We start from the raw sequence: 23,880 nt of genomic DNA, 5'->3' as shown, positions 1-23,880 counted from the left end.
GCAAATACAATACTATATAAGATAAAGTCAAATATATATATATATATACATATATAAAAAGACCATTTCACCTATGTAGTTGGCTTATTTAGGAATAAAACTTCGTGATGAAGTATTAATTAGAAAATGAAGCTGTAGCATATTTTGCACCACTTCAGCTCTCCTTGCGTTACACAAGCATCCTGTTCTTCCTGCTTCAGATACAACACAGCTGTTTACACCTACATGCAAAGTTTCATTCCAGAATTAGTATACCTTCAGCTCATGATGCCATTCCCAGAAAAGCAGTGTTTTTACTATAATTGCATGTCATGAGAAAGGAATTTTCATGCAGGAGCTTGAATACATTTAGCTAACAAAACACTCTTTCCTTTGTAGTTAAGTGTGCATTTTAATACATAAAACAACAAAAAACTCAAAGACAATTTAGTAACAACAGTTCTGAACTTTTGCTCTACCCAGCTCAAAAGCTATTTCACCACAGACTGCAGGTGTAATGAGCTAAAGGAGCGTAAATTTCAAATAAGAGGCACAATGGCAACTAATTAAGCTTACCAGCCAATGAATGTCTGCTGAGCTGCATAAGCAGAGTGGTGTCGTAAACTTTGAGAACTGGGAGAGCAAACCCAAAAACCAGAACTAAAGGCAGTGAACTGGATTGGCCAGAAAGATACAAGAACAGCAAATCTTTCCTAACCCCCTGACAACTAACCTGTAGTTTGCTGCCATGAGAAGCCAAGAGCATAAGCTTAAGGAAATGCAGATGATGAAAGCAGGGCAAGAATGCTGCAGCTGCCCCTCCTACCAGCACCAAGACACCCCTGGCTCATGCTCTTCTGCACAAGGACGGTTCCTTCAGGTTTGACAACCCCTGCTAAGTTTCCCTGTAATCACTTGAGGCATTTCGACTTTGGGGATCAATGTAATTAGAAGGTGCAGGCAACAGTATTTTTTGCTTCACTTTAAATAAGCCGAGTTCTTTACAGGTTCTCCATACCTGCATAATGAGAAATTACAATTAACCATTCCCCCTTCTTGTCTGTGTCACTTACAATCTCACAGACTTCCTCTACCTCCATCTTCCTTGCTTTTTAATGCCAGGAAGCGAGAGGCATAGTCTACTCGATACCTTCTGGAATACTTTTGATCATTCTTGTTGACCTCCTATGCATCTTTTCTAACTCCACCATCTCTTCAGCTGACAGCAGCGAGCAGAACTACGTATGGAATACATGATATCTTTATAAAGCTTACAGCTTCATTTTTTTTTCTTTCTTGTTTTCCTATTTGTCTTTTTGAAAAAGGAATCAATATTTCCACTGAATCCCTCTCAGCAACTCCAATTCTTTTTCCACCAACGGATAAAAGTCTTACTGAGAACCTGTGCGTGCACACAATTTAGACCAGCAAACCTCCTTCCACCTCTCCTCTCCTGTGCGGATGGATTAGTTTCCATTTATTACCATTCTTGCCATTTTCTCCACAAATGGATCAGTGAAACACAACTACAGGTTGCAACGGATTGATTTTGCTCCTGGAAATATTTACTTTTGTCAACCTCTATCACCTCACAACTCACCCCAAAACAGCACGAACCTCTACGGAGCTGCAGCTCAGTACCTTCAAGAGCTGTGGCTGAGCAACCTGGTTATGGTTCAGTGGATCTGAGGGTACTGTACAACTGGACTACCACGTGCTTATCTACACACTCGCTGATGCTGCCTTACAGATCCAGGATGGTAAGGTCTCCCCCATGAAGTACGTGCTGATGCTTCCTCACTGTGGCACACACACCATTCTGTTCTCCAGCAGCTTCATTCTTTGTTATGATTCAGATTTGCCAGTCTGAAGCTCATGAGGTTTCCCAGCTCCTTTATTCCCTTCGCACTTTTGGATTAAACTTCTAATTGGGAAAATTCTTCTAACTCATTGCTTGGAATTTCTCTGTGAGAAGCTTCCTCAGCTTCCATATGCAACAAGGCAAAAAATACAGGTAGATTTTGGTCTCCCTTCAAAACCTTTATATTCCTCGTATGCTTCTGTTATATTATCATCATCTACAGGCTGTACAGACATGGGTCCATTTTTTTCTTGCTATTTATTCATACTGACTTTATCACAGGCTTTTCATAAGCTTTTATTAATAGCTGGTATACAGTTACTCTAAGCATTGACAAAGCACATGACAAAGAATCACTGTTAGCTGCTAACATTTTGCTCCCTTCCAAGTGCCCTCAATTCTTTATTACTTTTTAGAAATAAAAAGATGTGTTTTACTGTGTCGTTTTCATGACTATGAAGCTGAAGCTTCATACTATGAAGCTGGATTTGAGGATATTTTAGCATACGCTTGAGCATGTCACGATGAGAATGCTCACAATTACAGACCAGGTCTCCAGAAGGTACATTCTGAACCAGTTCCTGCTCGAGTGGGACTCGAGAGCTGCTTGTTCAATGTTACCTGTAACTGCAGTTAATTTATTTACCTAATATGACTAAGCTTTCTGTAAAGTACAGCACATGAGATGTTCATACCTACATAATTAATGCTGCATAACTAAGACTTTTCCATAGATAATCCCTCCACATTCCTGACCTCTTAAGATAGCATCTCATTTTAGAACCGCTGATATATGAGGTGACCATTTTTAAAGATGTCTGGCATTCACAGGCAACTGCACATACATTTGCTTTTGACACAGTTACCTAATTATGAAAGACTTTCTTGAGACTTCTCTGTTATTTTCTGCTTTGCATATTTGCTTCATTGGTCACAACTGAAGACTAAAATAAATGTTTTACTAATGCCTTGTACTCATTCTGGCAAGGACAGGCTGCTGCTGCAAGAGAACAAGACCATCATTATGCTCTTGGTCTTGTTTCTGGACCATTTGGCAGCATGCACAAAAGCCAGACATCCACTTTTCACAGTCCACCTCTTCATTAATACTTTGTCAGGTACCATGATCCATCAAACATCCTCATTCGTTCTGAAAGTTTCTTTCAGGAGTAAGCACACATGCATACCAATGATGACCTGTTCTTATTTCATACTTTAAAGAAACAGCTACCACAAGCTACTGTTATGTACACCTTCACACTTTACCCAAGGTAAGAAAAGCCATGCCCCCTTCATCAACACAAGCATACAAATTATTAAATATGTGCAATAAACATATAGACTAGGCTCATGCAATAAAACAAACCCTGGCATCTAATGATGATTATTCCAAGCCAGGCATGTGAACATACTTATCTCAAAGAAGCTGTTTATTTTGATGGGTTTATTCAGAATCTTTTGTTTTGTTTAAAAAAGATCCAGAGCCAAAACTGATCAAACTGCTTTTAGATAGTGACCTGACAACAAGGGCAGTCATTTGCTGTAATGTTTTCAATGTCTAGGAGAAGGTTTCACATACCTTTCTGTTAATGTTAAGCAACAAACAGCGTGAATCATTGAAGACTAGGCACAGCCTAGGACAATAAATCCTGTGCAGCGTGAAGTGCTAGGAAAAGCTAGAATGAAACTGGAAGATCCCTTTGAAATAAGGGAAGATCTACATTTTATTTTTAACCATTCCTGCTGTACAGATTTCATTGAAACTTTTTGTTCTTTTAAATGCCCTTTTAAACTAGCTATTTCCAAAAGTCCCAGAATTTCTATTCTTCATTTCAGACTGGAATGAAAGAGCCTTAGGAGTTCCACGATACCTTCAGAAATAGTCAAAATACACAGTTCCCGTTAAGTGGCCTGCTCACTTCAAAAGCAATCTACAAGTAGGAATGAAAAAAACGAGAAGCAAAACAAATGATGCTGCAAGACTTTACAGTTTCAGTGCTTGAAATGAGTAAAAGGTCACGTGAGAGTCCATACATGAACTATGCTACTGGTAAACTTCTAATTAAAAAGCATTCTGCCATTCCCCCCTCGCTATGGCTCTGAAACACATGAAAAACGTAACAGCATCTTTTCCAGAGATACAAGATAGCCATAACTTAATGATTATCTATAAACTTTGTCAAACCACATTTAAGAGGAAAAGAATATACTGAATAACAAAGAAGTGCAGACTGAAGTTTATTTTTACGTCTCCGGTATGCCTCCAAAAAAGGCTACAGCCATACTAGCTCTGTAATTTTCACTTGAGCAAAAACTCCCATTTGCAGTTGGAAGCTCAAACTTGAAATCAAAAGTCCTGATGTGAGTGAGATCTTTCAAACGAAGCTTTCAAAGTGATCACGCTATTATTAAAGATTCTGCAATTTCCTCATTACATTTTGATACAGGAAGCAGCTCAGACTAACATGAATGAACACGAGAATTAAGAATATGAGCGTGGAAGTGCCATGAAAGCTCCAGTGTTGCCCTTTTCATTCCAGCCCCATATGCATGACATTATTAATACAATGGAACCTTTACTTCCCCATCTCCTATCTCTCATTCACATCTCAAAGAAATACTTTGGAAGTCCAGGCTGCTTAAATTGAGACAACTACTCATATGACTTTTCCTTTTTTTCTCAGGTTGAGATCAGAAGATGTGTGGAAAAGTACCTACAAAAGGTCACCAGCACACGGTATTGTTAAGTCTATCCACGTTGTATGCTGTCTTACAGTGAAGTACTTCTTTGACCCCTGCTTACTGCAGCCATGAAGAACAACTGTTAAGGCATTCAGTTCAGTATTAACTGAAATGTAGAATTTCTGTGTAACAGCAATTACCTACATTTTCTACTGCACTGAGTTTGTGTCCCTCCTACTTGTTCTTTAAAGGCTTTGTCACATGCAAGATAAAATATACTCTGTTACAAACTAGAAGAAGAATTTCCAAAATCATTGTCTTCGTTATACAAGGGCATTTGGTCTTTCTAGCTATTTGCTGTTGCAAGAATGATGGAAGTTTCCTCGTATTTCAGAAACCAGAGCATAACTCAGTGGCTATTTCTAGGCAGTTTATTTGGGATCAAATGCATACAAGTGTGGATCATCACAGAGACATCTACTAGATTATATCTAATCTCTGCTGTTCAAGCTTTTTTTTTTTTTTTAAAAAAAAAAAAGATGTTGTTAATAAAAGGTAGATGAACTACTAACATTTTTAAAAAGCTCCTCAAAATTATCTTTTTATTGTTCTTCCATAGAAAAACTAAAACCCTTCCTTTCATTGTGAAGATGCTTCACTCTGACACCAGCCTTGCCTCTGATCCAGTTTCACAGAGAGGCTTGAGGCAGGAGGAGGTTTTCTGGTTTCGAGGATGTCATTCAAGTGGAATCCTACCCAGATCCATACCAGAAACTCTAGGGGTAGGTAGGAAACATCTCAGTGCAGTGCCACCTGCCTCAAGTTCATCATTGGAAGGACTGGAGAGCAACCACGCAGACAGACCTCAGCTTTTCCTTTTCGAGGTGAAATGGAGAACAGGGAACAAATGGCCCAAGTGCTGGTTCTCCTTCAATGTAAAGAAAGGAATGTTGAGAATTTTAATGTCATTTCTGACAGGAGCTGAAGTATACAGATTCTAGGATGCAGGTCAAATTTATCTCCTTTTCCTTTCCGCCTCTAAGGCACAATCCTACGGCTCCTCCAAACCGCTAACCATCACAGTCCATTTTCCCCATAGCTGTGCCAAGCGTGAGAGAGCATTTCAAAGAAGAAAACTCTTCACTGCAAAATCTCTAAGCAGCCTAGATCTATTTAAATGTGTAATTTTGAGCACACAAGCACACAAAAGAAAGTGTCATGTCCTAAATTACGAGGAGAAAACATTTAAGAGTTTCATTCACCGCAGCTAAAGAAAATTTTAATCATGCTTCTCAGGCACTTAGGCGATCTTTACCCAGCTTTTGGAATTTTATGCAAACACGGCTGTCCTATTCTAGCTGCTTTACATATAGCAGTTATAAAGCTCTGTTTCCATTTCAGAGTAATGAAAACAGAAGTTAATTAATTCCTATCGGCTTTCCCATATACCCCACAAGATCCAGCACTGCATTCTTGCAGATGTCACGGTCCATTAGCCAAATGAAGCATGCTGAGTTCAGGCTGGATTTTCCAGCTTTCCTGAGTCCCTGCAAAACTCACCTGATTTTACGCCAGCTGCAAAGCTCCTGGTATGTGCAACAGCACCATCCAGACCTTCACAACCACTGCCAGAACCTGAAAGGCTGTGTGCAAGGCATGCACTTGTGTGTTATGTTTTACACACAACAGGACCACACCTTTGCAAAAAACATCTTGATTTCAATGGCCACTACCATTGCTTTATGCTTATTACCTGCATTAAAAATACAAAATTTTGATCAAGTACAGCCGTTTTAATTTGTAGACCGGTTTTAAAATTAATGTGATTTGGAGCCATCAAAGAAATCCAACAAGTGCCACCCTACTTACATCACAAAATGATTTCTTAAGTATTTAATTTGCAGAATTGATTTAAAATTGTGTAAACATACCTCAACTGTACCTGGACAGCTGAGCCCTGTCGAACGAAATGTTATTTAACATTTTCCTAGTAAACCCCAACATTTTGATCACAATTTGAAACTCTCTATGTTCTCCCCAGTTTCTCTCTAACTGCAAAGCTGCACTTTGCAACAGTGAAGCACAGGGGTTATTCAAACACTCCTGGTTATTCAGAAACATCTGCAGTGCTCATGGACGCTCAAGATCCCTGCATTTACACCAAGTAAAAAAGTAGTAAAGCATCTCTGTATCCAGCACTGACTGAAATCTGTTGCCATGATTTACATACCTAGTCGTACTGTTATTTGTAAGCAAAATGCAGGATAATGTTCCAAAAAACCTGTTAAGATTGTCAGAACAGCAAGCGCTGAAGACAAGTGCAGAATTTGCATTAGCAATGGATCGCCTTTTTCATATTTATCTCCCTTTGTGCTTGAGGACAGACACAAAACACAGATTGAATAAACCCTGCTTACATGAAAACCTATATTATTTTCAATTCTCTTTAGAATATCTTCCTGTTTTTTCTGACCCAAGAAATACACGAAATGAAAAAAGATTAAGGAGTAGACCACAGATATTGCACATTTGAGCAAAACATAAATAGTAAATGGGGTAACATCAATAACCATGCAATCTCATACCAGATTAGTTTACATAGTGCGTGGGGTACCAGAAAAGTCAGGGGGGAATAAAAATAATACATTCTGAACTGAAATCAACAACAAAGAAAAGACAAGACAATAAAAGTCTACAGCAGTCATGCCAGTGATCAGTGATGCCCTAAAAACTCTTGGTTTTGGTAAAATTTAGCTGTTTGTATGTGTGTGTAATTTTACAGGAAAAATCTGGAGTATAAGGCAAATATGTGATACAAAAGACATGCATCACACACACACAAAAAGCTGATTAGATAAAACAATTAGAACGAACTCTGATTAGCAGAAAATTAAATAACACAAGAGCAATATGCTTGCAGAAAACAGAGGCGACTTTGGTGAAGTGCAAATCTGTTTCAAGGTTTTTTTCTTTTCAAGTCTCCCCAAGATGCTATTGAAAACTTGTGCTTTTGTTCAATCCCCCCAAATCACAGGAGGATAGCATAGATTAAAACAACTGAACGAGGAGGTATTTTAGAAATCTAATCAAACACTGCAATCAAACACATTACTGCTTAGGGATCCTTCACCAGCAAGTGTGTGTTTGATCACAGCTTAGAAAGAAGCTAGGAGTAGCCTGCTTTGCAGAATAAACACTCATGTGCAGCAGCAATCGCTCAGTTCAGGAAGTTGTGGGTATTTGTCAGCCCTAAAGACTGGAAGATCAGTGGGCAGGTGACTAAGAAGGAAATGAAATTCCCTCTCAAAATGAAAGTTTTGTTTGTTATTGTGTGCGTGCGAGTGCACACCCACCTCAAACAGCACCTCCCCAACAGGTAAGCAAGCAAGCTTCTTGGGACTATGCTTACGAGCGGAAGCACAATTTCATCCAATTCCCATGAAATCAAATGTGCCTTCTTTTTTTTTCCTGGATTAAGAGGAAGCATCCAGTGGGACTGCATTTTACAAACTCCCCAAAAGCACAGCCAGATGCAAGACAACTCTGAAACAATTTTTCCTCGAATTCAAACACGCTTTGGGGGGAAAACCAAAACAGGACGTGATACTCATAAAACCAGCCCACTGTTTTCCTACCCAGAACAGAAGCAGCGGGTTTAAGAAACTTAACTCTTGTGCTGTGTTTTGTTTTGTTGTTTTTTTTCTCCCTATGTGGCTCTTCAAGCGTGTCTCCAGATAATAAAATCCACACGCTGCTGGAACCAGGAGTAACATTACTCTAAAAGCTGTACCAGGTGTGGAGTCAGCAGAACCTTCCCATTTGCTATCCAGGCTTCAAAGCTACAGCATCATAGCAAGAGCTCATGTTTCTCAAGAGTTCAAGTTCTTTTAAGATCTCTTGCTCCCCCAACTTAAAGCTCATCATCTAACCCAGAAGCCCACAAAGAAACACAAGCAAAATCCCCAATACCAAGAAGGGTACCTAAAAGCTAGGATACAGTGAAAAGAAGTGATGTGGTGGTGGGGGGGGGGTAGGAACAAAATCTGTCAATATTTAACAATTCAAACAAAATGTTAACAATTCAAACAAAGTGCTTCCTACCAGTTTGACAGTTATTACTTCTTATTTTGTAAAATTAAGAACTGAACAACACAGGAGTTACACAGAAAACAAACGTGCAGAAGGTACCTTCTGATGTATTCTAAAAATTTAACCAAGTAGAGATTTGGTGTTTTTTTTTTGTTTTGTTTTGTTTGGAGGGTGGGGAGACAGGACAGGGGGATGTTAAATCTTTCTCAAGTTGTTGCTGACTGGCAGTTTTGTTCACATTCGTGTCAGCTGCTCCGCTACCCTGCCTGGGACCAACAGCAGGCCAGTCCCCCAGCAATTACCTAAGTCAACCCGTTCAGCCTTTTAACAGCGCTGGCGCAGTAGTAGATTTCCTCCCGTCCTTTGGAGTTTTCTCAGTGTCCTGAGACGTATTGGAAATCAATAATGGAGTTCTGCCAGGTATTTCAAACTCCTGGGACTTGACAGGCCTATTTTTAGGGGGTCTTTTACATTTACACTCAAGATGTGAAGTAGCACGTAAGTATCCATCTACCTTATTCCTCAAAACAGTTATTTTAACAGTCCCCTGCATCCATGAAGATAGCTATAAACAACATATGCTGGCTTTTTTGTTTGAGTAGGTTTGAAGTTCTGACACCAGGTGTGTTTCACAGAAACAAAGCATACCAGCACAGTTCAATTCACCCAAACTTCGTTTCTTCGACTGTCCTTGTACAATATTCTCTTTCCATAAAATCCCATAAGAGTATTTTTTGTCTTCCCTGGCTATATGGAGACTTTCTGGATGTGCTTTATTTTACTTTGAGATTTGGTTTGCCCAACAATAACCTACAGTTTCTTCTGTTTACTCACGGAAAGGGCATGGTGGCACTGCCAGCTGTGCACAGATGACTTGCCCCGTACCTGTCTGACTGGCACAGCCAGGTCACATATTTTCTGCTTACAGACCCACGCAATGCACTTTCGCCTCTTCTACCAGATGAAAGCTTCTTCCTCGCTTCTGCTTCTCTGACACTGCTCTCCTGCCTCCTCTAAATGTGCAGCTTTGTTTCCCAAGTCACTTCAGGCCCTGATGATCGCTGTCCTTCCCAGACAAGTGCCTTGACGTGCATCCCTCTGATGCTCAGCTGTCTTTCCCAGACCAAAATACCTTCTCCCAGCAACCCATCAACTCACACACCACACGGGAAAACTCGATGGCTTGATGCAGGAAACACAAAACACTGTTTTGTTATGCTTTTTTTAAGTCATAGTCACCGACCTACTGTTGGCTTTCACAGAACTGCATGAGATTTGTGGCAGCATTTGTTTACTTTGAGGTACTAACACAGCAAAGATAAAAATATGAACACCAGTGACAAACCCAAACCTGACAGCCAGGTTGCCCCCCAAAAAGTCAATGCTTCCTCATCTTGGCCTTTGCAAATCCATGACTTCAGCTCGGAGTTTCCCTCCAAACAGGAAAGAGACTAACTAAAACACCCCTGGCTCACGCTCCCTGTCTGTAAACACCCATGAAACCGTCCTCCCTGACAGCTGAACAAGGTAGGGCATTGAACAGCGTGCTATCAAAATGCTAGCTCAATCCTGGTTATTCCCTGAAAGCCTCCAGAAAAGGTTTAAACGTGTATTTGATGTCAATGGCCAAGTTATTTCTCATTTTAAATTTTTTATGACAAAAACCCGCAAGAAGGGATACTGTTGTCATGCTAAAAAACATAAATGAAGCACTGGCGAGCTGGAGATAAGCAAGAAATACGGATGAAAACCAATGAAAGAGAAAAAAAAGATGACAATTAGAGGAATAACATACCAGAAAACGTTTTGCAGAAGGATCAACTCATAAAAAAAATCCACCACCAAACGGGAAACACATTTCATTATAAGAAATAAATGCACAGCAGTCACATGACAACAACATTTCTTTTTAGGCTCCAACATTTCAATCACTGCTCTAAAATAAGCAGCAGAACAGATATATTTAAAAGCTGCCCTGTGATACAAAGATGTGCTGAAGTCTCTCACAGTTAGATTTTTAAAAGATAGTGAAAAACAGCATTAAAACTTTCAAAGTCTTTAACTGAGGGTGTATTTCAGAGTAAAGTCAGAGTTCCACCTGAAAAAAATACATTTTTTTCTTCCTTCTAAGACAAAAAGCAATTATTTGCTACTCATTTGCCATTTTCCCAACCCAAATATGATCTACCTTGTTTTCTACAAAAACGTTTGTAAGCGCACCCTGCCAACCATTCCCTTTCCCAAGGGAGCTTAAGGCTTGTCAGCACTGCCATTCTGCTCAGCCAACAACTGATTACGTTTCCAACAATTCCCACCGTACGTTGCTTCTCTTAAATTAGCCCCACAAATTTGACATCAGCAGCACTTTACACCTCAAATGCAGAAGGCAACCTGAAAAGCAGTTTATGGGGCCAGCTAAACCTTACTGTTACCAGGCCTGAAACCCCTGCAGAGTGCATGAGACGTGAACCACGCAAACCCTGCTGGTTAAAGCCCAAGCACAGTGTGCAAGAGGGAAGGACAGTTGCAACATTAAGGATTTTTTTTTTTATGTCTCTTTTTATATGAGCAAAACATTTCCATTTATGCTCCTTGCTTACTCTGAAATGTGTTTCAGAAGAACAATTACAGCCAGCGAATAAACTTTGTGTGGACAATGGTGACTTGTACATTGTGAAAGTAAACGCCTATAGCGCGCGCAGACAACAGACAATGGTACAATCCCATGCCGATCTCCATAGAAAAGAGCTCTAAAAACTCGGGGTTTGCTTCTAAAAAGGACAACTGATTTTGATAAAAGATGAAACACAGTCTATCAAGAAGAGAGAGACGACATTACCCAAACTATGAACAGAAATTTTGCTCATTCAACACCTCTCCAGTAAAATTAAATCCAGAAGACTGTAATTGTCGTCAAAAAGGCGTCTTTGACCGTTGATGAAAAAAGTTCCTAAACTTGCAATGCGCTCAGCATTGGCATCAGGTCCATGCACTTCAATATTGACTACTAACCCAGCTTGCTTGGCTACTAGAGCATGAGTATCTATGTATGCACAGGACATGAGAAAATGACACTAAGAAGGGTAAAAAAAAAAAAAAAAAGAAAAAAAAAAAGAGCAACAGGGAAAATGATGCCGGTGACAGTCCCAGGCCCCCAGGCCATCTAGCAACCTGTGTAAGTAAAGATAAATCTTCCCCCTTCTGCAATCAGAGCTCTACTTCTAACTTCACCTTTTCTCAGAAAAAATAAGAACTAATGCTTCATTATATCCTACACGTCTGTAATGGCAGCACGAACTGTTACTTACACACTGCAGGAGGATCCCGCATCCAGCAGGATCTTTGCGTGACAGGCTACACAATCCAATGTGGAATTTAGTTACCTTCTAAAAGTGAATTTCAGCCCTCTTCAGGCAGGGCTTTCAGACTTCCAAGCAGCACATGCACACCTTCCTTTAAAGCATGTACCAGTTCCTTATTTGTATCGTTTTCCATTTTTTGCAGTTTGGGGTTTTAAAGCGAGTTGAGTTCCCAGTCTGCACGTGATCGAGCAGTCTTTATAACAGGGAATTATGTTTTGCTCAGCTCAGTCCTGCTCTAAGCCACCTTTCCAGGCAGACAAATCCACACCCTGGACTCTGACAAAGCACTAACCGTCTCTGTTCACTCTATTAAAAACTTTATATTCAACTAGGGAGTTGTTTCCCCCCCCCCAAGACCTTTTATGGACTACGCACAATGCAGTGTGTTTACTGTAAAGTTTCCTAGACTGTAGTATGGCTCAAAACCAACACAGAAACAGCAGTGCAGGGAACTGGCTGTGAAAGGAATTCTAATTCCAAACCTGCAGCTCGCTGCCTGATGCTCTGCAAACAGACAATTGTAAAGATAAACTAATTCCTTACACAGCTTAAAAGTAGCTGCTCTGCAAGTACAAAACGTGAAGTTCCTAATTACCTGTATTTTGTTAGGTGAACAGAGAAAGAAATGTTTCTCACACGCAGAAAACATTTTTCATAAAGGACGAACTTGTATGAAAAGATCCATGAAAGCTGGAGTTGACTGTTCTGCATTAACTGACAAAACCTGGTGAATTATTAGATAAGGATGTGATAGATCCTGTATCATTAGATATAGGCTTAATTTCCTATGTCATGATGTCAAAATATCCAGGAAAACAAACACATACACCTTTGTATTAGTAACTGCTGCTAGTCAGAATCTGTTATACTAAAAGTAAGCAACGTTTCACTACAGTTGTAAAGTTGAAAAAAAATCTTGACAGAAGAGTTTAGTACTACATCACAATTTCAGTGAAGACTAATCAATTAAATATTCAGACTGAAAAATACAATTTTGATTTGAGGATGTGGTTGCCACGATTTTTAAAAGCTACATTTTATTCAAGCAGCATTAAAAAAAAAAATCCAACAAAACTTTAGACTGTCAGAGTTAACTCCAAACTCACTTTAACCTATTATGTTATTGAAGGTTTATCATTACTTTCACTGGTCTGTGTAAGAAAGCAGTTTCTCGGGAGTAAGAAGCATTTATTCCTTGCTTAAGGTGGCAATGTGTCCAATCAAGTGTTTTTCAGGATGGAAGCAATCTGAGATGAAGAGCTGGATGGAGAGACCAAAATTTGGGCATTCTATTTCCAACTCTGCTACAAAAGACAGAGCCACTAACACTCAGCTGGCCTACATGTGAAATAGGGAGGATATTTACTTTTATCTGAAAAGCTTTTTATAGCTGGCTTAGACGCGAGCACTGTAGTCAGGAGTTATACATTGCCACTTCTGAACTGGGTATCCATGATACAGAAAACCAGACAACAGACCATACTACATTCACAGGCCATCAACGACGGTATTTAATTGTGCTATAATCTACCATCACTGATTTTCAGGAAGGCTTTGTGGTAACTAATATCACCTTTTATCTTTCTTAGGATGATGATGCCTTTTTTAATACACATTAGCTAATACACACAGCCTTTTTTAATACACATTAGCTAATACACACAATCTTGTATTTCTTTTTCCCTGCTTTGCTCTCTTGTAACCCCACATACCATACAATTTTCCTATTTGAGGCCCAATCATGCAATTAGATCCACAAGATTTCAATGAAGCTGTAGCACAGAGATCACTGGGATACGTGCTTGGTGGGGGGGGGGGTCTCCACACACAGATCCCTTTAGAAGATAAAAGATGCAGACTGCACAATCTGGAGGGCTCGCTGCACAACGTGCGTGACACAATGGAGCTGTGCTCGAGAGGGATCTGGACGATACCTAAGACAGATCTGGCTACTGAGATAAAGTACAGCAGTAACTCAAGATTAATACTGGTGACTAATTCTGTGGATGACATACTGGCTGGATATTTCTCTGTTTCTAACTTGAATGCGTCATATAAGGTCCATGGAAAAACCAAGGGGTTATTGGTTTAATCCCATCTGTCTAAACTGTAAGATTATTATGAATAAATTCTGTTGATAAGTGAGAGATGTAAGAAATACCCTTTCCAATCTCCTTGAATTATTAATAAATAAATAGTTGAGCTGCCACCGTTTCTCCCCCTCCATTTGCCTGGGCCTTTCACAGACAAAGAGAGAAAGAAAACAACAGAAGTCCTGTTCTTTTTGTTTAAAACATGAAAAATGTTTTTAAAAAGATAAATGAATAGATTGTGTTAAGAACAGAGAGCCTGAAATTACGCAGGCTTCATTTTGCAAGCAACCAAGTTGCATTTCGCATTCTCTCTTTGACTGAATCTATTCGAGCAGACGTTGCTACTGCACAAAAAAAAAAAAAAAGCAAACAAAAAAAAACAGGAATTCCTAAAATAATTATCTGCAAACCCAGGAGCCAAACAGGAGGCTGGGAGGGCCGTAACCCCTGTACGTGTGCTTTGAACGAAGCAGGCACCCCCCCAGCAGAAGCCTCTGCTTGGTGCTCGCCCAGGAGGGCCGCAGCCCAGCCGGGCAGGCTCTCAGAGCCCTGCTCCTCCTCGGCTCCAGCACTTGTCCTGCTTCTGCGGATGGTTTTGACACAGCAGCACCTGGAGAAGGGGGCGTCCTGTGTGTGCGTGTCCCCATGTTACCAGAGGGCCCCCCCCCGGGCACTGTCGCCACCTCCCTCCCTCCCTTCCCCCGTCGCCGCCTCGCCTCGTCCCCTCCCCGCTGCCTGTCACCTGCCGGCCGTCTGCTTCCAGGTCACCTCGGCTCAGCTCGGCTCGGCGCCTCCGGCTCTGCCTATTCATCCTGCGAGCGCCAGCAGGAGGAGGAGGAGGAGGAGGAAAGGGAGGAAGGAGGAGGAGAGCCCGGCAGCGCCCTCACGGCCGCTGCCACCCGAGGGGCGCCCCGAGTTTCCCCCAGTGCGGATCTAAGCACCCCCACACACACCCTGCTCCCCAAAAATCCGTGTCACGGCTCGGCTCCCCACGAAATGGAGGAAGGAGGAAAGGAAGGGGGGGTGTGAGGAAGGCCCCTCGGCCGCCCGCCCGCCCGCACGCACCTAGGGCCACCTCGCAGGCTTTGCGCAGCTGGCTGTGGTGCGCCTTCTTCACCTCCTTGTCGGCCAGGATCTTCTCCAGGGCCCGGGTCAGGAACATGTTCTTCGTCTTCTTCCCTTCATACATGGGCGCGATCGAGGAGGAGGAGGAGAAGGGAAGGGAGGGGAAGGGAAGGGAAGGGAGAGCGGGGCACCGGCCGCCCCGAGGAAGGGCTCCGGCACGGAGGGAGGGCTCCCCAAGAGGGGGGGGGGGGGGGGGGGGGGAGGCTGTGTCGGCAGCCGAGCCCCTGGGCTGCGGGAGGGCGAAGCCTTCCTCCTCCTCCTCCTCCTCCTTCGCCCCCCGCCGCCGGGGTGTGCGCGGAGGCTCAGTCCCCGAGCCGCCCCCGGCCCGCCTCCATTAGCAGCAGCGGCGGTGGCGGTGTCGGCGGCAGCGACCTGCCCTCGCCATGTTGGAAGGAAGCGACGTCAGGGCCGCGGCTGCCGAGCGGGAGGAAGCGGCCGCCCTGCCCCGGCCCCCCGCGGGGCTGAGGCGGCGGGGAAGGAGGGAGGGAGGGGAAGGGAAGGATGGAGGAGAGAAGGGGGGGGGGGGAGAGGCGAGAGGCGGCCGCCGCTCGCCTTCTGCCCGCCCCGTGGGCGCGCTACAGGTGGAGCGGAGCCGCGGAGATGGCTGCTGCCACCTGGGAGCCGGCTGGGGAGAAGGAGGGGCAGGGCTTCCCTTCCGGGCCACCAGCGCGGGGAGGGGAGAGGAGGGAGGAATGGAGGGAGGGAGGGAGGAATGGAGGCTCCCCCCGCGAAGCGCCACCTGCCCCTGAGGGCGAGGCGAGGCCGGGGGGGCGCCGCCGTCCCCCGGCGAGAAGCCCCCGGGGCTGCCCCTCACGGAGCAGCGGGCGGGGAGGCTCTCTCCGGAGAGCTCTTCCAGTCCTACCTGCGCCGGATACTTGTTTATTTTTTAATAAAACGCACCCTGACAAAAGCGGGGATGTCTGTGGGCTCTCACTGTGTGAAATAACAACTTATTTCTGTCACGTTGTTACGGTTTGTGTGCGCTCTCAGCGTTTACCCCTCGTGAAGGGGTGAGGGGGTCTGAGGAAAACACAGCCCGGCCCTGACCCACTGGTAACCAGCAAGAGCATAATACATCAAGTTTTGTGCTCTAAGGTGCAAAAAGTAGAATTATTTCCAATCAAAATATGAATTATAGTTTCTAGTAACATTGCTAATAAAAGCAGTAGAATTTGGCATTAATCGTAGCTAGTTCTGGTTTAGATTTTTTTTTTTTTTTTAACCTTAACAAATACTAATTAAACATTATCCTGGAAATTAAAGGACGTGATTTCCAGATCTGCCTTTCAGGCAGGTCAGGACAAGGCTGTAACAGAAAGCAGACGGCTGGGGAAGCCAGGGGTCATCTCAGACCTGGCCAAACAGAGCCAGCACACAGCCAACTGCTCCTGTTTGTCCTCTCCTCCTGCCGTCCTGCTTCATCAGGCATGACAACAGCCCCCAAGGAGGTTAATCCTGCTCCCTTCCTCATGTTTGGTGGGGAATTCTAGGGCCTGCCCAGGCTTTCATGCCACCGTGCTAAGGCCTCGCAAGCAGCCTTGCCTTCTTGACTGAATAGTTTATCTCAGCACGTGTTTCTTTGTCTGCAGCACAGCAGTCGTGGCTGTATTAGTAAAGGTACAGCGAACCCAGTCGCCCAGTGAAGAGGCAGTAGTGCTTCCTATTACTGCTTTAACCAGTTTCCCAAATGGAAAATGATTCATACCAAAAAGACTTGTTGCCATAGAGGTATCTATATCTGGACTTTTTAAGAAATACCCTGGCCTGGGGAATTCCGTTAAAGCTATAGATGAATGCCAGACCCAACTATTAAAGCAAACCACATTATTATTATTATTATTGTTGTTGTTGTTATTGTTATCATCATCATCATCATCATCATTATCATCATTATCATTATTATTTCTGAAACGACTCAAACTGCTCCCTGAGCTTTTTCTAGTCATTCTCGGTTAGAAACTGAAGGCAATTTTATACCTGACTGATAAACGTTACTGAAAATATTAAGAGGGTAGATCTGATTTTCGCTTTAGAACAGCTCTGCGAGAGCATCAAAAGTCACATTACCAAGTACACCGATTCTCGCAAAAGAATACACAAGGGTATTTGATGACCGTATTCAGGTTAGGCTGGTTTACTGAGAAGACCGTACCTTCAGCAGCACAGTTACTGAGTATACTTGAAATTATTTCCAATCCTTCATTTAGGGAAAAACATTTTCCCTGGTGGTCAAATCTTGATTTTGTTATACAGAACTTGGGATGTCAAAATGACCTTGGTCTTTCAAAGCTGACAGCCATGAACACATGGCAAGAATAAGAATTTTCACAGACTTCTTGCTGGTAGTTTTTAGACAAACCACCTGAGTCCAGATTTCTGTAGCCAAGTCAAAGCTTGCAAATGTTATTTAGCAAATGGAGTTTGCTATTGATTTTCACGGTCCATTTGGCAGAAATAGACTTGCAATTATAATATCATGAAGACAATAGCTATCTGTATTTAAAGCGCACCAAGGACTGAAGTTATCTGCTTTGTTCCTATTAATGCCTATTTTCATATGTTGTACACAAGATGATTTTGTATGTGTATTTTAGTCGGGCATCAGTGTTTTAGCTGGCATATAGAATTGCTGCTGAGACATCAGACTACTTAAAGAAAAGGCCTGTCAAAAAGACACTTACGTGTCTTTTTCTATTTCGTTCCTACTGTAATATGAACAGATTAAACTTTTTTTTTTTCTCTTTCTAATGTGGTTTGAATCTTCAGTTATAAGCTTCAGTTATAAGTTTGAATCTTCAGTTATATATGATATAAGCACTGGAGATAGAAAGACAGTCCAGTGCCCTCATTTAGGGCCAAGATGTGAATGGTTGCCAGCTCATGTGCAGGCTCCCAGTGCTTTGGATTTGAAGTCATTTGTTATGCCAACTTTATTTACCAGGAAAGCCAGGTATTAAAATAATGTTTGGGCAATTATAAAGAATTTTATGGACTTTGAGGAAGCATTACAAGGTCAGATTTTTTTTGGTGCTAGAGACTACAAGCCATAAAGAACATATGTTTTGCTGATTACTTTAAAAAGCTAAGCTTTTATCTCTGGTGAAAGAAGAACAAGAAAACTCGTGGGAAAGACAGAGTGAAGGTTTAGAATATTTTTGTTATACATGGGTTCCTGAGTAAATTAAAGACAGTCTTACATAAACTGGAGCCTTGCAAATAATTCCAAAATGGTTGTTAGATGCAGTAATTCCAGTGTCTGTTTTGGTTTTAGCATGCAGATTTTGGCTTTGCTGGGAATTTGCATCAGTCGGTGGCTGACAAAGGACTGGAACCATTGCAGCTGCAGAGATCCCTGTTTGCTGGCTGGTAGAGTCCTGAAGATACTAAACAAGAGTGATACTTGCCTTTTGTTCTCAAACTGTTAAGTCTGTGGGCAACAAATATGAAATACTGCAGTTGTGCTATCAAACTTGGGAAGTGTTTTCTTACAAACTTAAGAGAGACATGGTGCTAAGTATGCACAAAAGCATCACAACTTTGTTGGAGCCTTTATGCTTAAAATTAAAATAGCAGAAGAGAAAAAATGTATTTGAGAAACACCCAAAAAATAGAATTACCATCTAGTACTTTTTTATTTATAAGTTACTTGGAGTGTTCCAAACGCTATTTATATTGTTTCATGTATTTAAAATATTTCCAGACTCTAAAACTCTAGAGAACTTTCTGGCTTACAGAGAACTTTTAGCACCTGGTTCTGATACTTTTATGTACAGCAATCCCAAAGGTGCTTGTACGTGGTGCTTGTCTGAAAATGCTGAAAAGCTAGGATTGAAGCCTTCCCTTCAGACAGACAGTAAAATGTGATATTAAAAGTGCAGTTGCAGGCTTGGAACAAGCTGATCCATGAATGTTACAGCCTCCCAGAGGGAGCGCTTTCACCTGTGTGAGTTCTGACACCCTTTGTCGTGTAGCTCTGCGTAGTTCTGCAGTGAGTCAGTTCAGCTCAATGCTCCAGCTGAAAATCAGTCTTACAAAAAGATAGTTTTCAGTGGGATCAATGAATTGATCAGCCTTACCTGCACATTCAGTAATCCTTAGATAGGAAAGGGAGTGAGTAAATGTGGTCAGGGCTGGTAAGGGGGTTGGACTGTTGCTCATTATGGCACTGTGTTCTTAATTCGTCTTGACGAGCTTTGAAACAGCATGCTAATAGCTAGACTCTGATTGCTTTAAGCCAGAATAAGACAGAACTGCCACGAAAAGAAGCAATTGGTCTTCCTTCTCCTGCCTCTATGTTTCTTGCTTCCTTGGTCAGCACAAGCATTTGCATTGTCATATTGTGAATTATGTGCTGAATTATGTTCAGAATTTAATTAGGTTGAAACCAACCTGACAAGAAACAGAGCGTTTTTAATCCAGATATATTCCGTACCCTGCTTCATCAGGCAATCTCACAAAAGCTTGTTAGCTCAAGGGGGTGGGGGATAACACAAGGACAGGAACAAGAAAATGAGCAAGAAGAGGGCAGGCTTGCATTTTTTTGGCAGCACTACAGGTTAATGCCGACTTAAAGCATTGTATACAGAACTACCGCTTTATGTACAAAATTTCATCAGTATCTCTGTTGCACAACAGATGGCTCAGCACTGCTTCTGTGCATGAGACCCTGTGTATTGGACGCATGGGTCAGCAGACAGGACCAGTGTATAAATGCCCCTTTAATCACAGTGCCTCATTGCTGGCACCTTCCTTAGCTGCAGCACAGTTCTCTGCTCCCGTTCTGTTTTCGTGTACCAGATGCAGATAATCAGCGCATGATGGATCAGGGTCCAGATGGATCTGGCACATGGGAACATGGAACAGGAGAGAAGCTATGACTGCTCTGCAACTGCAGCCACCTTGGTTGAGAAGCTTTCAAGTCTTGTACTGAATTTTTACCCTGTGGTGCTCTGTTATCTAATAATGAAATACAAAGAAGACATTTCTCTCTTTCTCTATGTGGAGTCCTAGGTCAGCTACCTTTGTAAGAATAGAATAGAATTTGAATTAGATTAGATTAGAATAGAATAGAATAGATAACTGAAGCATAATTCTAAATATCCACTGTATCCATTATGACACTCACTATAAATGTTCCTGAACATTTGTAAGATTATTATTATTTTATTTTTTTAGATAAATCCAGGAGCTCGGGGTGAGAGTTCAGTTTGTTCATAGGGTGAATATTCTAATAGGTTAAAACAGGCTGCAGTATATCTACTGCAGCACTAAAAGAGCAAGTAGCAAATATTTATTAGCACAGGGAATGTTAATCAATAGGTAAATCCTAGGTTGCTTCCAAACATTTGTACAAAAGCATGTGACACCCCGGAGTGACCAGTAATGAAATAAATACCCATCACTTTGAGGAGGTTCTTGCAAGGTGACAAACCTATTCCTTAAAGCTAAAAAGTGCAGGCATTTGCTGTATTGTAATACATTCTCAATACTAATGTTACCTGAGGATACACACTCGGAGTAAAGCATGACATTTTTCATCTTGTGACAGCTGCAGGAAAAACATCAGCAGTGAAGGAAAAAAAAGCACCTCATGTGGTTGATAGAATAACATTCTGAATTGGGGCTGGAAACTGTGGAAGATAGCAAATGTTCCGGACTGTAGCTTGCATTCATGTGCTGGGAAGCTTGTAACACTGCATTTGTGCGAATGTGAGCCCTTTTTGCTAGTACTTTTCCTATTGGGAATACATTTTTTCTTCTAGCCTACCTATAGGACCTTTCAATAAGTTCTTTCTTCAGCATTTTGCTCCTGCCAGCAGATCAATAATTCACTTCCCAGCCTCCATGGCACCTCAGCATACCATTCCCCAATATTGTGAATGAAGAAGGAACATGACTTGATTTTGAAGACAGAAGGAAATAAATAGTTCTAAAATACGGTTTTATAGGTTTCCTTTGAAGTTTCTATAGACATTTTTCAAACTTACAGACCTGATTGTGGACAAATCAGCAACCTACTTCTGTGGTTATGGTATATGGCTACTGTTGTATGTGAGGCTCTGCAAATGAAAAGGGAAATGCAAGCCAATGTGGTACCCCCTGTGTGATGGAAAATATTCCAGGAACACAAACTTCTGGCAATTTCCTGAGAGCCTTGCACTGCAAAAGAAGATGTATGGAGGATCTGTGGCAACGATAACACTGATTTATGGCTTCTCCTAGCCAACTCCAGCAGATAAAATTGCTAAGGAACTATTACTGGATATTAAGGAGAAACTGCTGAAGGGAGGGACCCACAACATGATTGCCTTCTTTCCTGGGAAGTGGTGTTGCTACTGTTACAGCTCACTGAGATTACTTTGTGGTGCGGAATCTGGTTCATTAGTTATGTTCCCAAACACCTGTAATAGCAAGGACTACAATATGGTTATGCCAAATTTTTATCTCCAGTTTGGAGTTACAAAATGGGACTATGCTGATTGATGGCAAATTAGAAAAGTAACAAATTCACTGAAAATGATGATCCTCCTACCTTTAAATCCTAGCTTCGGGCTCCTGCAGGTCTTTGTAACTAATGTGACATGACCAGCGTAATGCATGCTGAGTTGTCTTACAGATCAGGCATTGAATAGCCTAGCTACTGGAAGCACGAAGCATTAGCTTTAACCTAATTTTGGTGTTCTGAAAGACTCCCTTCCCCATGATCCGGGGTGAATTCTGTGTATCGCTTTAGAACTTGTGCATTTTCAAAGGTTTATGCAGATCTCTTTCAATAAGCTGATAATAACAAAAGAAGGTCTGAAAATGAAAAAGGAGTGAGAAAAGTTGAATGGAGTTCGGCTGCATAAATCTCCCTTGAATCTGCGGGTATGGTAAGTCAAATGAATGACAAGGATGGTTTCCAAGTAGTTTAATATCCGTGTTGAAAGGCAGGGACCGAGAGGTCATAAAAGTCACGTGAATTAAGGTGGCAAGCAATGAGGCTGGAGCAATAACCACTTTACACTGCCATCAAGTGATCTTTGAATCTGCCTGATTGCTTCCTCCAGCAACTGCAGTGGGTTATTTGCTGTCAAAAATGCAATAACTGATACTTCAGCCTGTATATTACAAACTGTGGGCTTCGTGGCAGGAATGAAAGATTTTGAATATGAATAACCAGAGAGATAAAATTGAATGGGGGTTGTGGTTACTCTTGCCTAGAAGAAAGATATTAAAGAAGTAGAAGGAAGATATTGAAGCACTGTAATGGTGCTTCATTCTAGGATCCTAGTTAACTTGCTAAATATTTGCTAGGTGTGTGTTCATCCAAATAACTTCACAAAACATTTTGAAATACCTATGACGGTTTTGGTTGGACTTCCAAGATGTTTCTAGTTTCAAGTCAAGTGTCAGAGGTGATGTGTGATCTGCATCATTAAAAACTGGACTCACTGGTTCGCAACACGTAGGATGGATGGCTTCTCATGACATTCAAAGCTGTTGCTGTCTGAGTTCAGAACCAGGCACAGGTGGAGTGGTTAGTTTTGTATCTGAAGGTCTTTATTGCATGCTGTTTCTTTCTAAAAGCTTTTTGACCTCCTCCTGCAGGAACAGAGATGGTGGCTATAAGGAAGTGTTGCTGTGCCGCTGGTGGGGCTGTTGAGGTGCAATTTATAATTGTTCACAGCTGAGAAGGCCAAAAGGAACAATCGTTGTTGGGCTGGTAAAAATCTCCTTTTTCATGATTTGTGAGACAGCCAACAGCTAATTCTTCAGGACCTGCTTTCTACAAATCCATAGAGCTGTTGCTGATTTTTGTGACTGCTTCTGTGCTCAGTTCCTGAGGAGTGTGATCTGAAGTAAGTTGTGCTTACCAGCACTCGCTTAAACAAAGTGTGAAGAGGGGTGTGCAGGGCCCTTATGACTGATACATAGGGATATATAGTCAAGACTAATGATAATGTTTATGGTGTTTCATACATGTTTGAAACAAACTTGCTTCCTTAGCTAGCACTGGGGCTAGATACATTTTGCAATGGTGGCTTACTTAGATGAATTTAATAGCAAGTTATGGCAGTGGAGCTTCAGTTGGTCCAGTTGTATATGCATGAGATGGAGGTCATGCCTCTGGATAGCTGCAGTTATAGTCCTTAAAAGGCTCATTTAACAAACCACTTCTATTCTTTGGTTAGTTCTTCCTAAACTTTTCCTTGCTTATACTCGTCAGCACATTGCTTTCCCTTTGTTCACCATTTTAGAACAGAAATAGTAGTTGGGATATTATTGTACACAAATGCACAGAAATGGCACAAACACAGATGTAAGAGGGAAACAATGTGGTACATTTTTTCATAATTGTGCTGGCATTAAGCTCCCTCACATGGATAAGGTCAACCAAATGTGGATGCTTCACTCTTCTTAGAAACCAGAACACTCACCATGGGCAACTGGAATTTTCCCCTTTTTGAGCAGTAGTTTGTATGCAACCTACAAAATAACTTTCTTAATCTTAAGACATATTAGTCTACAGAGAAACAGGTAAAGCAGGTTAAACAGTTGTGCATCATTTTAAAATAGCATTTTGAAGTGTCCATATCACAAAATGCATGATAAGAATTTTCTCTGATTTTGTGGAGATTTAAATTCATAGTTTCACTTCTTTTCATTATAGTGCTGGATCAAAGATAGAAGATTAACATCCAAATTG

The 23,880-nt window shown here is 41.8% G+C and overlaps 1 protein-coding gene across 2 annotated transcripts in view; it reads right to left on the bottom strand.

The window, feature by feature from the left end:
* Positions 1 to 15,813, bottom strand: part of ARFGEF1 (ARF guanine nucleotide exchange factor 1) — a 92,255-nt gene extending 76,442 nt beyond the window's left edge. The window contains exon 1 of one of the 2 annotated variants that reach the window (XM_038173595.2): positions 15,132 to 15,813. In XM_038173595.2, the coding sequence (XP_038029523.1) occupies positions 15,132 to 15,255 (124 nt within the window). In that variant the 5' untranslated portion in view covers positions 15,256 to 15,813. The remainder of the gene's footprint in view (positions 1 to 15,131) is intronic. The other variant, XM_038173596.2, reaches the window with a different exon arrangement.
* Positions 15,814 to 23,880: the final 8,067 nt, after the last annotated feature.

This window comes from Anas platyrhynchos, chromosome 2 (genome assembly GCF_047663525.1).
Source record: "Anas platyrhynchos isolate ZD024472 breed Pekin duck chromosome 2, IASCAAS_PekinDuck_T2T, whole genome shotgun sequence".
NCBI lineage: Eukaryota > Metazoa > Chordata > Aves > Anseriformes > Anatidae > Anas > Anas platyrhynchos.
The sequence above is the reverse complement of the archived record's forward strand: the minus strand, read 5'-3'. Positions and strand labels throughout refer to the sequence as shown.